This window comes from Lampetra fluviatilis, chromosome 22, assembly GCF_964198595.1.
Source record: "Lampetra fluviatilis chromosome 22, kcLamFluv1.1, whole genome shotgun sequence".
Classification (NCBI taxonomy): domain Eukaryota; kingdom Metazoa; phylum Chordata; class Hyperoartia; order Petromyzontiformes; family Petromyzontidae; genus Lampetra; species Lampetra fluviatilis.
Window position 1 is genome coordinate 12,288,496 of NC_136296.1, and position 17,664 is coordinate 12,306,159.

The window sequence follows — 17,664 nt, forward strand, 5'->3', positions numbered from 1 at the left end:
CTTTCGCGACCAATATTATCCACAGTAGAGGTTCTGTTGGGTTATATCGCGTAGATATAAATGTGTCGTTAAACCCGCCACCACCCGACACAGCCAAGGTTTGTCACGTAAACAGAACGTGCCGATTCGTTACTACTTCAGCACACTGGTGCGTTGGAGAGTAAACCCACTACTTTTACAATTCGAGTACAACGTTTCGCCAGTTGTAATTACTGCCCACGTGACAAACCTTATTAATTGTCTGTGTCGGGTGGTGGTGGGATTAACGACACATTTATATTTACACGATCTAACCCAACAAAACCTCTATTAAGGTTGGTCAGTGTTACTGCTGTGTTGGTTATTTCTCTCCGAGCTCGTGTGTTGTTTTCCACCTCTGGTCTCTCGTGCAAGAGAGACATTTGCCTCAATGTGCTCATTAGTTAAAAATAAGCTTCATGTAAATATGTACGTGTGTGTGTGTGTCAAGACAAACATCCCTTTAATATGCTGTCGGGGCAAGTGTTGTTAGCGAGTGCCTATTAAGGCTGGCCGCCTTTGTCTCTCCAATGATGATGTTAACACATCAATAGGTACTCATTTCGAGGCTGAGTCTACAAAGGGGAGGCCCTGGACCAGTTCAGATAATCGTCACTGGTGTTGGCCGTGAACGGGAGTCGAACTTGGGTCGCCGGGTTCGTAGCGCAGTGCGCTATAATGCTGCTCCAAATCACGTGTATACACACGCGCACAGGGTGTCTCGCGCGCACACCGCGCTCAAAACAGTTGATGCAGCTTCGACAATTTGTGGATATAAATATCATCATTCATCAGCAGGTTGGTAGCCGAGTGAGTGTGCTACCCAGCGCGCCACTGCCCTTAGCCAACGCTCACGAGCGGCACCCCATCCGGCCCGGTGGCTGAGCGGGCGAGCCGGCGGCTCGCTATCGGAAGGTCACGTCGGCTCAGGTACAACCATCACCATCATCATCATAGGACTGTGGAATGTCCTCCCACTGGCTCAACCCGGGAAATCGCTTTGATTTTTTTCTGAACAGCACTTGCCCCAAGTGTCTGTAGGCCACGTGGTGTTGCGGGTCGTTGTGTTTGTGTGTGCCGATACTCCCAGTGGCATTATTGAGCCTTGAAACCCAGTTCCAGGCAGCGTGCTTTTGCCCCCTCCCCCCTGCCCGCGCGAGGCTCGTGAGGCTCGCTGTGACGCGGAGGGCTCTTGACAGCTCCGAGCGCTCCCTTTGGCTCGCGGTTCCGTGCCTCGCACGGCCAGAAATGTGCGACAGAATTGGGCATATGTGGCCACGCGGAGTGGCAAGCGTGCGCTCGTTTGGGCCCCGTTAGAGGTCTCGTGACGTCGCCGCGGCAGAGGCAGCTGCGGCCGTGCCGGAGTGGCGCTTGGAAGCCCGCGGATGTCGCGCTCCCAGAATGCGTGTACGCGACTTGTCTGTGTGGCCAGGTGGAAGCCAAGCGCTGGGCTCTTGTGCAAGGCCTTGTTTGTTGTTGTTGATGGGCGCCACATCTCCCACATACGGGACCCATGTCCGTGCCTGCGTTAACCCCCCGCGTCCCCCCCCCCCCCCGCATCCCTCACCTCACTCTACTCCCCTTCATGCACTCTCCTACCTCTCATCTCACATTCTTATCACTCAGATGCTATGTTTCACAAACAACAGTCTTCGGTAGTATCACAGTAGGGGGCGATGTTGTGTGTAATCCCAATTTAGTTATATGCGGATACTGTTTTTTTTACAAATCTCAACCATGACACCGGCACACACAGTGGCCTACTCTTTTCCAATGACATCCCGGGATCTTTAATGTCCACTGCGAAACAGACGGCGCGTGTTTCATGGTTAATACACCTGCAGTATTAACCAGGGCTACCTGCTGGAATCGAACCGTGAACATCTGCAGCAAGTGGTGAATGATCAACTCGCGAGATTTGATAGTCAGGTTTAACCCCAGCTCTTATTGGGTCTGTGGGTCCCGGTGTAAGTTTATGGGTCTCCTTGTGAAGATATGGATCTCTAAGTCTTTAGGTCTTTGTGTGAAACTGTGAGTCTGTGTGTGAGTCTTTGGTTCTCTGTATGAATGTGGATCCCGATGCGAGTCTATGGGTCTCTGTAAGTGATTGGTGACTGGGACGAAACCATCAGCCTATCAGCCACGATGACTGCTGGGTGAAAGCCTCCCCATGCCGCGTCCATCCCTCACCGTCCTGCGATGTAACCATCCACCCAGCACCTGCACACGAGCCGATTGACACGGCTCGTCTGAAACCCTAGGATCTCAGCTGCACCAGCCATTGTGAACCAAATTCCCTCTCACCTCTTCTCCTGGTCCAGCTGCAGAGCGAGCGGCTCGCGATCGGAAGGTCACGAGTTCAAATCCTGGTCGGCGGATGACTCTGCCCATCGTCACCCCTCTGGGTTCCCTACAGCGAGTGGCACTTTTTGGGTAACGTCAGCAGCGGTTATCCCACGGATGGACTCTCCCCCCGCCGTAGGAATCACGGAGGTTCCGCCATTGGCTGATAGGGCTGCAAGTACGAGATGAGCAGCGCCGGGTCAATGACCACACGCGCAGGGAAATCGCTTTGACCGTCGCGAATCGGGGTTTCTCGCCGGCGCGTCTCCACGCACGCACGCACCGCGGCTCGACTTCTCTCTACGCGGCGCAGGTGCTGGCAAGGCGGCGCACGCGATGGACGGCAAGAACGGGCTGAGCGGCGCCGAGAAGGTGATCCTGCGCAAGGTGGTGCGCCGCGGCGTCGTCGGGGAGGGCTCGCTGGTGCACTCGCCGGCCGCCTGGGGCCTTCTGCTGGCGCTGCTGCTCACCTGGTCGGCCGTCGCCGTGCTCATGTTCGACCTCGTGGACTACCGCAGCGCGCTGGGTACTGCCGCGACGATGACGACGCGGCGACGCGGGCCGGCGGCCGTGCCGGTTGTGCCGCCTGTTGCTCGTGGTGCTTGCGCGTTGATCTCCGGGTCTGGCTATCTGTGTCTGGCTCGAGCTGTCTTCCTGCCTACTTGTATCTGCCTGACTAGCTGCCTGCCATCCCCGCTACCCTGCCCTGAATGCTTGACTGTATGCTCACTGGCTAGCCTCCCTGCGTATCCAACCTACCGACATGACCTACCTACTGCCTCCCTCTCTACACACCAACTAACCTACCCACTCCTATCTGTCTGTTCCCCTGTTTATCTACCCACACGAACCCACTCAGCTTCGCACCTATTCACCTACCTACTTACCTACACAGCTACCCACCCACCTGCCTACCTACAGATGTACCTGTCTCTGTCTCTTGCATGGCTGTGCCTGTGAAGTCGTCTCTAATCGCTTCAGAACTTGTGATTGGGTGCGCAGGGCGCTTTAGAACGATTTCCTTGGCGAAATTGAAATGAGAGTACAAAAACTAATTCTAACCCCCCCCCCCCCCCACGGGAGCCAACTTCAGTGGATAAGTTGTGCAAAACGGTCCACACGTGTGAAGTGAAACCCTCTAACGATGGCATTGGTGGACCCCCCCTGTGGATGGAAGCACTGCCCTTGCCAGCGCTGACCTGCAAGGTTCACTGCACGTCTGGCCACCCTTTGACTCCGCCGTCTTTACCCCCTCGCGGCAGGGGCCGCACAGGCAGGGGCCTCGCCAGACGGAGGTGCCGGACGGAAGGCCTCGGTAAACCCCAGTTAGCAGCCTTGTGTCGGGGGGAGACAGCCGAATGGGACAATCCCATTCCGCTGTCCGCTGCCTTCACCGTCGCGTCGTTTGGCAACATTTTTAACCAGCGCGATACGGAGGCTCCTAACGGGGGTTAAATTATCGGCGGACTTTTCTTTGCACATTAGCGGGGCGGTCTTAGTGTAATCGGCTGGCTTGCATCCTACGCCTAACCTTTAGATTACCGCATCTCTCTTATCGCTTCATCATCTGAGTATTTCGGTGCCGGGTATTTTCGTTCTGCAGGATCATCAGAAAGTACAGTGCGGCGCTTCTGCAATAACTTCGCGTTTTTTAATGTCCTCGGCGCAGCAGGAATTTAAGGTGCACGAGTCAAACCGCACGGCGACGCGTCCGTGCCGTGTCGGCACGCCGTGCCCTTGAGCTGTTTAACTTGAAGTTGGTGTTTGTGTTGTGGAGTTGCTAGGATCGTGATGGCAGTGAACACTTTGTTCCAGGTTGTAAATCGTTCTCGGCTGACGCACGGTCACGGGGCAGCAATCGTAGTTCGTCGTCGGGCGCCCGTTAGTCACGCGGTTGTCGCCGGAAGCGCCGCTGTTGGATCCGACGAAAACGCAGAAAAGACCGACGGACGGACGAACTTGCACACGGGCCAAACGACCTAAGAGGCAGAGGAGGGGGGGACGGAGTGACGATTAGACAGACAGTGTAGAACAGACAGGCAGACGGGCAGTAAGACAACAAACGCCCAGCGGGGCCAAGCAAGGCTGCTCGGTGTGTTTCACGCCCAGCCCGTGGGCGTCGTGGGGAGGCGGCTCCGAACCCGGCCATCATTCCGCGGCCACGGTCGCCCCGACGGGGGCAGCCACCGCGCTGTCGCGGGCCAAGCGGCGGTGCCGCGGACGCGAGCGCGGGCGGACCGGGCCGGACCCGTCGGCTCCCGCGCCACGGCCGACGATCCTGAGGGGGGGAAAGAGCGGCGAGCGGCGAACCCGTTAGGCCCTCGGCGCTAAGCCATTTATATATATACACGCACACACACGCCGGGCGAAAAGTTGAGTTTCAAATTCCAGCCGGCCCGAGCGGTGTCAGTTTAAGACGGCACTCGGCTGCCCTATTTGTGTCACGGTGGGGGGAGGGGTCTCTCGTGTTACGCGCCCTCCGCTAAGTCGAGCTTCGCAGCGCGTCCGGGGGGGGGGGGGGGGCGGCGAGGAGATGTTGGGACACGAACAAAATAAAAAATAAAAAATAAATCGTAATCGGACTCACGAAGGTGATCGTGAAGGTGTCGGTGTTCGGCAGACGGGGGTGTAGAGTTCCAGTGCGGAGGGGATGGGGGAGGCGACGTCGCTCCGTGACTTCACCCCGTCAAGTAATTGTGTAAGTCGCGAATATTTTGTTATTTTCTTTGAACCTATCTACGTGACTTTACCGAATGACCCGAGAATATGAATTCCTGCAGTCACGAAAGCTTTAAGTGAAGATTTCGCGAATATTTGTTCAAAATTGGCAACTTGGGGACCATGCCGCCGGCACAAGTGTGGCCAACTCGAACAGCGCCACGGCGTCCTTCACGCCCGCCGGGTTACCGCTGCTCCCCCACCAGGAACCTGGGCGGCCGCCGGGCTGGAGGCCGCGAACCTCTGCAGCAAGCGGCGAATGCGGCATCGCTCGGCCACGGAGCAGCCGGAGGGGGCCGCGGTGCGGCTGCCGCTCTTCACGCAAACTTCAAAGGACGCTGCTCGCGATGCTCAATTGCGGCGTTTCCATCGCCTCGCCACCCCCGAGCCCAGTGCTGTGTTCCCCGCGAGTCTTCGAGCTGACGGCGAGCTGTGATCGCCCCCCCCCCCCGTAGTGCCGTAGCGCAATGCGAGCCTCCCGTCGCGGTTACCCAGCGCGGGACCACGGGCGCTCAATGGCACGCGGCCGGGTAACGAGCGGTGCTTTTGACGGTGCAGTCGATGACGAGCCTGAGCACGTTGCTTGAAATTGAGCGAGGTTATTGTCGCGAGAAGCCGGGAGAAGTGGAGCAGTGAGAGGGAAAGAGTAGGAAGAGAAGCGTTGTGACCTGCGGTGTGGTGTGAGTGGGTGGGTGGGTGGGTTAGTGGGGAAATGAGCATACGAGTGGGTAGGCGAGTGCGTGATCGGCGCGTCTCGGCGTCTACCTGGTCGCCACCGTCTTGGTGTACTCCACACCTGGCTCATCCGCTCGCTCACCTCGCTCCCGCCGCCACGCACGTGCCTCGAGCTCCTGGATGCGGCGCGTCTGCCGTGCGGCATGTGCGTGTGTGAGCGCGCGTGTCGGACGTTCCATCTCATTGCCTCATGTTGTTCTCTTTGTCTCGCATGTTCCGCACTGTCTCCGCCCCCACCGTGGCCTGCCCACCACGACGCTTTGCGTTGCCCCGTTTGAGTGGCCGGCTGCTCCGCCCTTCCCTCCTCCGTGCCCTCTGCCCTCTGCCCCCCCCCTCCCCCACACACATCCTCCCCGACCACCCCCCACTGCCCCCTCTATTCCCTTCACTTTCCCCGTTCACGCAGAGCCCACCTGCAGTCAGCCCTGCCGGCCGCCCGGTAATGAGCTCAGACACGCGTGCCGTGCCATCTTCACCGAGTCGTTTGACCCCCCCCACGCACCCTCCCCTCCCTCCCCCGTGATCCCGTCCCGCGGTCAAGGCACAGGCGCGTGGTCCTTCACTGCCTGCTAGCAGCACATTCACTATTGGGGATGTGCGTGATTTGTTCTTAAACGCGCGTCCTATACGTCAGGGGTGTCTCAGACCGCTTTGCGCACAATAAGCGACCTGCATCGCATCGCAGCTCGAAACATTCCAAAGGGCACCCCCATTGACAGCTGTCCCTGTGTGGTACAAGGTGACTCGTGTTCATCGATTTATTGATCTAAGTGCCGTTGATTTGGTTTATTTTTTGTTTACAATTAATTTTCTTTACAGTCCGGTTTATTAGCAATACGTTTTATTTTATTTTATACTCAATTTATTATGATTATTCCACCATTATCCTGTTATCTTAACCATTCATTTGAAAATAAATTGTTCCAACGTGGGGTTCAAGATTAATACGAGCGAAATCGAATTTACATTCTACGCGTTCCGAGTTCGCTAAGCAATTAAAGATCGCGGTTGCAGGGACAGAACTCGAATACACGCCAGAGCATGTAAAGCTGGGACTGTTACTGACGGCAGACCGGGATCAAAATTTTAAATCAGAATCTGATGAGCTATGAAGCTCTTTTTCACAGATGCCCACTCGATGAACGTTGTAAAGCTGAACTGAGTGGCTGCCACCACCTGTGACGTACGCATCAGACGCATGGACATTTACAAAACGCACCATGTAACGATATCAGAGAAGCGCGCAAAGAGTGGAGAGGTGCACGCTTAGAACTGCACTGGAGAGACAGGGGGAGGAGGGGGGGGGAGAAGACGTGCAGTCGAGAATGTGCGCGAGAAGTTAGCGACATGGATTGTCTGAGAGGACGCTCACCACCACCGCCATTACGGAGATGGAGCGATGAAATCGTCTCAAGCGCTGGTACATCGTGGGACCATGAGAGGTGCCCGACGGGCCGGGAGGCTTTGATCCAGGAGTGTGTGGATCATGCCTGCCGATGATGGCGATGATGATGGTGGTGGTGGTGGTTATCCAGCATGAGAGGGGACAGTATGCTCTGTCCGAGGGCATTCTGAAGCCACGTGCACTGTGCCCCGACATTAACACCACTGCATGCCTGGCTGTCTGTGGGGTTGTGCCGGTTTAACCTGTGGGCGAGTGGCAAGTGCAAGAGGATTTTCCATTAACATTTAGGGCCCGATGCATGTGTCGATGGAAACCTGCGTTCGCCTGATTTTTTTCCGGCAGAATATAAATCAACTCCCGATTATCTGGGGTCTTGTGTGAGAGGGGAGTGGGGGGGGGGAGTTCACGGTAACCTTAATTTGGTCAAAGCTTCGTGAAACATTGGCGAGCACCGCTCCCCCACAAACACATGCATTGGGTTGTTTGGTATTGGTCAATCAAACGACGCAAATCGTCGTTGACTCTAAGAGTAACGGGTTGACATGGAGTAGCTCTACTGCTGTTAGTTTTACACTGTTTGTGTGTATTGGTGTGTGTGTGTTCGTGTGTGTGGGATCGCAGGTTCCATGGTGGAGTTTGATGCGGACGGGGATGGCGATTTCGATATAGAAGATGTAAAGTCGTTTTTTGGTAAAAGCAACGTTCAGCGAATGTTAATCTAACAAAATCATAATCAGCAAAATTCGTCAAAACACGAATAACCGCTCGTTACGTTGTCTCCAACACTTCATGCCCCGTATTGGAGGATTGTGGACGGCCAAGCCACCCGGTAGTACTCTCAGTCTCGTCATATCTCGCAAGCTAAGCAAATGCTGAGCCTGGGAAAATAGTGAGCAGCGTGGGCAACGGAGGGCAGCGCACTGGGCAGGCTGTCGGGAAGGCGGCCGGGCGTGGTGCTGGCCACACCGCTGCCCTCGTGCATTGTGCCGGCCTCACAGAAACTTCCCCAACAACCGCTGCCTCCTATGTAGGCCAGTTGCGAGTTCACATCCTGGTCGTAGGTGAACACGGCGCATCGCCCCTCTGGGGGCGACAAAATTGGCACCACTTTGTGAGCAAGTCAACGGTGGTCGCCCTGTGGAGGGACTCGCCCCCACCATAGGAATGGGGAATATCCACCGCTGGCTCAGCCTCTATAAGCAGGACATGAGAGCACCGTGTCTATGCCAATTTGAGGAGGACTTGACTCTGATTTATATTTGAACATCACTTTCCCCCAACAGTCTACGCAGGCCACACGGCGGACGGTTATCTTTGTGTGTTTGTGCGTGTGTGCGTGGGTGGGTGTGTGTGTCTGCGTGTGTGTGTATGCGTGTGCGTGCATGTGTGCGTGCGTGTACGTGCGTGTGTGTGCATACGTGTGTGTGCGCGTGTGTGTCCGCGGGTGCCAGGCGGGGTGTTCTCCGATCCGCTGGGCGCGGTGGGGAGGGTGGCCGGGCGCGGCACCGACAGCCTCAACCACGTGTGGGGCATCGTCTACGACCTCATCGCTCCCGACGACGACGACGATGATGACGACGATGACGACGACGACGACGTGTACGGCGGCGGCGGCTCTGACGGTGAGACGGCAGCAGACGGCACGGCAGGTACCCCTCGGACGGCCACGTCCCGCACGCACGTGCTGGCCGGCCTGCTCCAGAAGTGACGCGCCAGCGTGCCGAGCCGCCCCCCCCCCCCGCCCTTCCCCCCCCCCCCGCTCGCCGAACTCGGCACAGACTCCGGCGACGGCACCGCCCCCGCACCCCCCCGCCACCCGGACTCGGCACCAGCCCCCCCGGTGGTGCCTGACCACGTGTCGTCGTTGTCCGGCGGCGACGGCGGCCTCGCTCTGGGAAAAAAGTTCAACGTGTACCACGCGCCGGCGAGCCTTATTCTACAGGGTGTGACGTGTTGCGCGTGCCAGCGGTTAACGCGATGCCCGACGTTTACATCACGGCTGCGGAAGCCTTTTCTTGCCGACGGCCGTATAGGACTTTCGCGTTCCTTTTGGCGGGCAGTCGCACGTTAACACGCTGCTTAGCGCTATCCAAGAGAGGGCCTCGTAGTGACAAGTCAACGAACGTGCTGAATTTATAAACGTGGTGTTGTTGCCAGGTTGTCGACAATATTGCCCTCCAGTACCCGATTAGCAAGATGCTGGCAGTGACGGATAAATACCGTGTGCGGGCCGTGTTGATTCGCGAGGGCTCGCGTGGTCACTCACCGTGTGACGTGAAGTCGTCGGCCGTAGGTTCACCGCTGCTCATGTAGTCACCCGGCCTTGGGGTGTCCACTTTATTTTGCAGCACGGGCCCACCTTCAAATCATCCAACAGTGGGCTTCCTTTTCTGCCTCACGCAATTTCCCCAGCAGCCTCATTTCTGTCCTTGAATTGTGCACAATCCAGATAAATATCATAAACGATCGTGGACATCCTGAAAACGATTTGTGGATTTCATCATTACGCAAAAATGTGTTATTATTCACAAAATGTGCGTCTTTACATCTTAGAATAAGCCCCTAAACAAACCACTCGTCTAATTGCGTTTAATTTGAACGCGTGAAATGTTTTAGTTTTCGGAACGCCACGTTCACGATGCACCAGTCGCACTGCCGCACAGCGTGGGCCGGTGATGATAGTTTCAAACGCGCGCTGCCTTTGATGCGTTTATTATTTGTCTGTTATATCTGATAACCCCTACAGACGCCAGTGTCATTGCTACATTCAGCACATTGTGACACAATCACCCTTAACTCTTGAACTATGACCCTGAAAGCTGGGTATGAGTCCATCGTTACACCGCCGATAAAATGCCACGATGGGCATCGCACAACCGATTCGCACGCGCGCGGTTCTGGGCCATAGATCACTCTTGCCGTGTTCACAAATTAATGACACTTACAGGAGGGATTTAACAAGGTTTGTGTTTGACATAAAGACATCGCTGTTAATTTACCTCCTAATTATTGTGGTGATCTTGTTGGTGATCTGCCAGAGATTTACGAGGGTTGTGGTTAGAGTCTAGGTTAGAGCTCCGTAGTAACCAAGGGTTAAGAAAATACGCACTTTGTGATTGAAAGGTCGTAAGGTCATTACGATATACGGTCGATCACCAGCGAAAATAATTCCACCGTTGCTTTCTTACACGCATGATGCATGTGTGTTGCGTTTAACTTATAGAGTTTCTGTTTCCATAACCCGTAACTAATGCTCTCCCGAGGTGCAATCGGTGACGATAATTATCGGCACGTTATGTTTCAGGGGGTTTTAAAAAAATGATCATTCGCCAGAAATACCAACGAAATAGTGAGCGATCAGTGCAGTCGCAGGCCGTGTGGCGTGCTGTGTGCGGGGGTGTTACGCCTGTACACGTCGCTGTACCGACGTCTTTGAGAGAGGTGTTGTCACCGAGGGCCCGGGTACAGAACGGTTTACGCAATTCTATAAGTTGCATGCGAGTCAATTCCGTTGAGAGAGTTATGACAAAGAAACCTCGTGGAGCTGGGAGAGAATTCGTGTGCGGTTGGGAGCGGTCTCACGTCGACTGTGAAAGTTAAAGTAAAAAAAAGGTAAACCGTCAATGATTAAAATAGAAAAACTATTGACGTTAATATTGATGACAATAGTAATGACCCGAGTGATGTACATCATTACCCTGAAAAAACCTTGATTAAAATTAAAGCATACGTTAACATTTCTGTACAACTGGAACATAAGTTATGTTTATCAAACTTTTTCAACGGAAGACGCAACTCTGTAACCCAATTCACAGTCGTACAATACAAGAAAATGAGAAACTCAATTACAAAGCTTATGGGAAACTGATATCACGATAATCATCACATCATGAAAAATCATATCGTATCATGACATGAGTTATCGTGAAAACCCTATTGATCACACTGCACTGAAAGCGTTTGTACGTATGTTGAACTTATTTCGCACCGTACGTAGCCACCCATGCTAATCGGAGGTGCGGGCGAAGGACAACAAACTAAACACGACAAGAAGCAGTTCTACAGCCACGCATCCCTCATGTGCTTTTTCTGTGGCCGAGAGCGGTGGGGTGGGGGTGGCGGCTTTCCTCTGGCCACGATGAGGGCCGTTGCCAGACACCCTTGCGGCCAAACCTTAGCCATTCCGCACCGTGCCGTACCCGTCCGTCCATCCGGCAACCCACGTGACCTCAGGGAGCGTTGAGATTTTCAGGCGTGGGTGACGACATCAACGTCCCTCCTCTCATTTGACCTTTCGTCGAAATTTAAATTTTCTTTCTCGACTCATCAATTTTCTAAGCAGTCCTCGATGCAGTTAACTCTCCATTATCCGTGGGCGGATTTTCCGGGGTGAAATAAGCACGAGTGAACGTGCACACGCCGGGTCAAATCATCGGCTGCTCCTCACTCGTTGGGGGTCAGTGACTCGTTTCCCCATGTGACCGCAAAAGTAGCGTAGAGTAAGTTGGTTTTCTTAAAAAAAAACCAGACGACACATTCTGTGTCTGCACGGTCATTCTAAGGATGTAAATTCTAAATGGATTTGTTTATAATCGACTTATCGTTATCCGTGTTATTGTTTTATCTGGGTCACCCTCCACACATTACTCTGGATAATCAAGAGTTAACTGAACCGGCGTGATTTAAAATAAGTGAAAAAAAATAACAACAGTTGTATTCAAACCTTTCGTTGTCTTCAACACTGTGAAACTCCTGTTATCCACGTGTCTCTTTTCTGCAACTGATATGATCCATAGCCCCTAATAAATGTGTGCAAAATGTTAGTGAACTTATTTTTTCACAGATAAGAGGACTCCCATGGAATATTTGTGTGATTATCTCCAGGTGACCACACGGATAAGAGGAGTTATTTTCCTGGATTTGTGTTCACCCCTAGGTCTGTCCAATGCCGGAAAAGACTTCTCCAAACCATATTGATCATGGGGATATTGATTTCCCGTACACTGCGGATAATCGAATCTGCAGATAGCATCCCCCCCACATGAACGTGGATAAAAGGAACCTCACTGTACAGTATTCTCAAATAATTATTGATAAGATCATACCTTTCGAATTAAAGTTTTTTGTGACTGCAGGGATTTATCTTCTTGATTCTTTCGGTAAAGTCACGTTGAAGGGAAATGATAAAATAATGAAAATAAAACATAATACAATTAACATTGGGACGCTGTCTTTTCGACAGCTCTGTTTCTGCACCTGAGGACGGCTGCTTGTGTTGTGGCCTAAATGTCGTGAGAATTTTTTATTTTATGATGTTTTATTTTTATTATTTTATTATTTCCCTTCTACGTGACTTTACCGAAAGAACCAAGAAGAAGATCATACCTTGATCGCTCAGCTCCGGTGTTGTTGTGCACACTGCAGTTACGTGATTTTCAGGGTGTGTTGTTGCGCGTGTGTGTGTAGCCTTGTGCAGGGTTTCAGCTGAGTTGTCTGGCACACGCCGCACTAACCTCAATAAACGTGGCCCCAGTACCTCGCTTTGCATCCAGCTGCTTCTGGGTCTTGCTTTAATGGTGTCCTGTGAGTAACGTGCACACTTCCGCATGCCAACTAACAACAACATTGGCCCGACATTGGGATGGACTACATCTTCGCACCGGTAAAAACGTGGGATGGACGACATCTTTGCGTGTCGTCTGGACTTAATTTAAACGGACATAAATAGACGTGAACTCCAGCGTTACCAATTCATGAAGGTGTAATGTGACCAAAGGAACCTCAAGATCTGCTCGATAGACCCTTTTCAAGTCATCAATTCCCTCACAAAAGGTGTTTGCCACATGTTACGTGGGGACGACGAATACAACATCCTCGATAACAACTTACCGGCTTGTTGTTCTCGTCCCAGAATGCCGCTGCTCTTAACATGACCCGCGGAACGGCCTTTACTAACCCCACCAGCATGCAGGGTGACGGACACGTGCTGCTGTTAGTGCTGCTTGCAATGAGTACGGCACAGCGTCGGAGGAAATGTCCACTTCCGAAGAAAGGCGCCGCTGTTCGATCTGCTCTGTGATCCGCGAGTGGTTTGCGTGTGACCCAGCGTCGGGGCTTTTGTGCGAGACAATCTCCACCGGCTGAGGCGCTAATCTCTAAGAACACAGCGTGGAGTGTCGTAGAAACACAGCGTGGAGTGTCGTAGCGTTCGCAGAGACTTGCAGCGAGCGCCGGAGGGCTGCTGAGGCACATTTCGCCCTTTGGGAACTTGAGACATGCCTGCATGCATCAGCACGATATTTAATAACAAAGTAATTTTTATGATGCTGATGATGTGGCCAGGCAATGTAAATACAGCCACGGATTGTTCAATCTGAGCGTGTAGAGCTGTTGAGTGCTTCCCTCCCGTGTGCCAAAATGCTCAGTAATGGAATTGGCCGAGCGCCACGATGCGTGACGCGATAAAAAAAAAAGTTGAGACTCGGTGAGGCTTTCCTGGATAAATAGATAAAACTCATCATCAGAGGTGGCCGGCTGGCTCGGAGCTCGGCACTGAGCCGGCCCTGGGTTTGAATCTGGGTTCTCGAGTGTGGCGAGTTTTTGAGGCTTTCCTGGATAAATAATGTGCAACGGTGTTGATTGAGTGACGAAATAGTTTGCATCACTCCCTTTTTGAAAGAAACGGTCAGAGGGGCTCAACATTTCACACAATGGGCACAAGACGATCCGAGGAGCAAACCGGTGGGGATGACGCGTTTTCTTTATTGGCGCACTCCGACCCGCGGCGCTGACGCTGTCCCGTGTCGATTTCCCAGATCGAAGGAGAATCCCCGCAAAGCGTAAAGGTCTGTATGTGCACGGCCTGCACACGCGTCGTCAACGCGCCGCGCGCGTCTTAACAGCCACACCGCACCGCGGTTGCCCGGATTCCCAAACGAGGGGGGGCATTGATTTCCTCGGCTAAAGACTGCGGTGAGCAGTTTTGCATGTCGGCAATTACGCGGCCGCTGATCTCCGCCCGAGCCGAAATCAATCCCCAGGGAATCCATTGATCGTCGCCACGGCCTCGAGAAGTCTAACGCCCGTCGTCGTTGCTGTGTCCGCTCGCGGCTCCCGCATGCGGCCCCGCCTGACCGCGTGCGGGCGGCAGAACGAACGCCGCGGTACGTTTACGGCGCGACGCCGACGACCGACCGCGCGCACCTTTCGATTCGCCGCCTTCTCGTGCGGTAAGTGAAGAGGGAGGCCGGGGGCCGCTGCGCGCTGCGCCTCGACGCTGTCGGCGCCTTGACGGTGCATGGGACGTGCGCTGCCCGGCATCGCTGGACCGTGCGTCGTGTAAACACGCCGAGGGCTGTCCGGGCGCGAGCGCGCAGCTGGGTATTTTTAGCCGGCGAGTGCATGCGTTTGTGATGCGGCGCACGCTACCACACCTTGCGCATGACTCCTCGCCGTTCCGTGCACCTGCAACCCCCCCTGTAACTCTTCCGCCCACTGCCCCCCCCTCAGTACTTGCATTAATGACCAAGGAAAGGCCAAAGGGCCATTCTCAGCAGGCAGCCCGCAAGCCGGCTAACGTGGCTGAAAGGCCCCAAGGTGAATGGGCTCGGTATTGACGTGGCATATTATACAGTCTATCGATTTCTATTCTTGTGTTGTTGTCTTGTGTTTGTGTGTGCGCTCTTATGGTTATCACATTTCCCGTATTAATTCGTCACCCCGAGGGTGGTGGGTGTCAACTTGGGTGGTGGAATGGTTGGCGAGGGGAGGTGTCGTGGGCGAGGGGGGGGGTTGTGGGTGAATCTGGAGTAGAATGTGGCGTGGGATTTGCGGTGTAAAGTGTGCAGCGTATTTAGAGCGAGGTTCACTGAGCTTTCTCGAGCGGCACGATCAACCGGCGACAGTGCATTCGGGGGCAGCCTTTCTTTATATGCAGCTGTTTCTGAAGCCACTGCTCAACTACTAGACCGGTCTTGAAAATGCAGAGTTCATTTTATGGTTGGGCAATTCCATGATTTTCAGACGTTCGTCTGATACACTTTAAAGATGTGGGTAATCATTAGCACGGCCGTGAAGTTTATTCCTGTTTGGCCGTATAGTGCGTCAACCAATTCAAGGACTGTGGTTCAGATATAAATGAATGTGTCCACGTCTCTTGGCAGCCGAGACTTGCTCGTAACATACCACGGCGTCCGATGTACTCGGATAAATGTAGTGCTCTGTCCATTTTGAGATGGCAACGGTGCACACACGCCGTGTGCGTGTGTGGCAGATCGTTGACTTGCACCACAAAACTATAGTGGCCTTCGAGACGACGCCCCCACGTATTTTATTCGGATAATTTCGAAATTTTGAGGTTGACGTCATTTGTGCAGCTGCCCAAATATTAGCGTCTGTATATACACCAACATTTTTTTAAAAATCTAAAGCTTAAAACTAATTAAGCCACAATTTAGATTTTATTTAGCGCACTTGTTCAGAGGAAGACATTTATTCTCAGTCAGTTTTTGTTCGAGCATACGGCCGGGACACGCATTCTAATCAGTGAACTCCTAAATAACAGTCTGGAGACTCAGGGACGCTATTCTGGGCAAACAAATCCACGACCGTACGTATTAATGCCACTCGTGTGCTTCATATCGGCAGCGTTGATTGGCCGTAGGGCTACAACTGTCAAACAGGGATGCCTCACGCAGTTGTGAATGAGGGCCTTTCCCTCGCAGGCCTCTTCTGTGGAAACCTGCTCTTGGCCTGTCTCCATGGTTTAGTGGGCCATAAAGCAAAGCCCGTGTTCACCTGTGAAAGATACATCTTGCTTACTCAGCACGTGCAGATTTAGAAACAGGGTTTTTTATTCTGCAGCCAGCAAGCCAAATGATTTGCGAGTTGGCGTTGTTTGCGTCGATAATAGATGCGTCCTTCCAGTTGGTTGTAGGATTGTCACCTCTGTCTTACAAAAAAAAAATCAGGACATGCTAAGAATACCTCGCGAATCCGAAAGAGGGGGAGAACTCATCTTCTTGGTTCTTTCGGTAAAGTCACGTAGAAGGGAAATGATCAAATAATAAAAATAAAACATAATAAAATAATTCTCACGACGTTTCGGCCACAACGCAAGCAGCGATCCTCAGGTGAAGAACAGCTCTGTCGGGGAGACAGCGTCTGAATGAGAGCTGTATGGATATTGCGTTTGAGTGGCGTATTATGCAACGGACAACCAAGCAGGCCTCTTAACAAGTGCACGAAGACTTGTAGATTTCCCAGAACAGCCACATCAAAGAGATGGACGATGCTGGGAAAAAGCAGGATGGGGTGGCAAGCCAAGTTGGGTGAATCCTGAGCAACGGCTGCGCTGATGAGCGCCTGAAGCACGTGTCCTTGGAATTGCGGCGCCATCGATGCAGTGACCTCAGCCACGCGGCTTGTTGCTGGGTTACCGTCGTTGATCAATTGCACTTTGGAACAAGCGGATTTAACAACCACAACGGGGAATACGATTAGAGCTGGTCTATCCACTTAATGACGTAATCGATTACATTACCAATTTATCGGTTCCGTTATGAATTTGATGACGCGGCAAAAAAAAGCTCACCTGTCGATCCCACGTGTGCCGCTGGTCGGGAGGTGGTCGGCCGGATTTTGGTGACGTCATAGGCATCATCGGCCGCATTTCGTTGGGCGTGGCTTGTAGGGGGTTTCCCGCCTTCACAAGATTACACATTTTCCTTGATTAATTCACTAATAATGCTCTTGAATGTTATTTGAAAGTCTTTTAATCTCATTAACAAAGCTTAAAACAATTGTTCGCACAGCTTTGGGGCACAGCCTCTCTACAGCCTCAAAGATAGAACCGCATTTCTTTGATTGTATCTTCCTTGGAGCAAAACATAATCCCACATTGTCCCAGCTCTCGATAACGATGCCCCGGTGGGTTCTCGCGTGCTTATGAACATACATGGACGCACGCGCTCTGAAGGTCGTTGCCTACGGTAAACCGCACTTTAACCGCGAGCGCCGTGCAAAGACGGTCGCGCTCGAAAAATCGGTCGGAGCGCTGCCACGTCCGTTTTAAACAAACACTCGCGACGCAGGGGAGAGCTATGGCCGAGCGAGAGTCCCTGGGGCAGCTCGACTGAGAAGGTGACATTGGGTTGTCAGAGAGAGAGAGAGAGAAGAGAGAGTGGACACAGCCGGCTCGGGGTTCTCAGATGTTTGGAGACACGTGTCCTCCCTCCCCCACCACAAACCGCGGTAGCCGCCATGCGTGATCATCAGCTGGAGTCACTGGTAGCTGGGGTTGCCACCACCTGAGCGAGATAGATTCGTCGCCAGTCGCTTCAACTAAATTTCGTCGCTCGGGAAACCCGAAAATTTGCCAGATCGCGTGACTACAAGATCGCAGAGAGTTGGCAGCACTGGTCGGTTACAAGAGGCAGCTGAGAGGA

At 53.2% G+C, this 17,664-nt stretch overlaps 1 protein-coding gene across 8 annotated transcripts in view; it reads left to right on the plus strand.

Moving 5' to 3' along the window:
• The window catches only part of LOC144938564 (uncharacterized), a 73,060-nt gene that overhangs the window by 15,695 nt on the left and 39,701 nt on the right, over positions 1-17,664 (plus strand). For all 8 annotated transcript variants that reach the window (XM_078866503.1, XM_078866504.1, XM_078866506.1 and 5 more), the window contains exons 3-5: positions 2,675-2,887; positions 7,841-7,909; positions 8,671-8,841. In XM_078866503.1, coding sequence (XP_078722629.1) covers positions 2,675-2,887; positions 7,841-7,909; positions 8,671-8,841 — 453 coding nt within the window. The remainder of the gene's footprint in view (positions 1-2,674; positions 2,888-7,840; positions 7,910-8,670; positions 8,842-17,664) is intronic.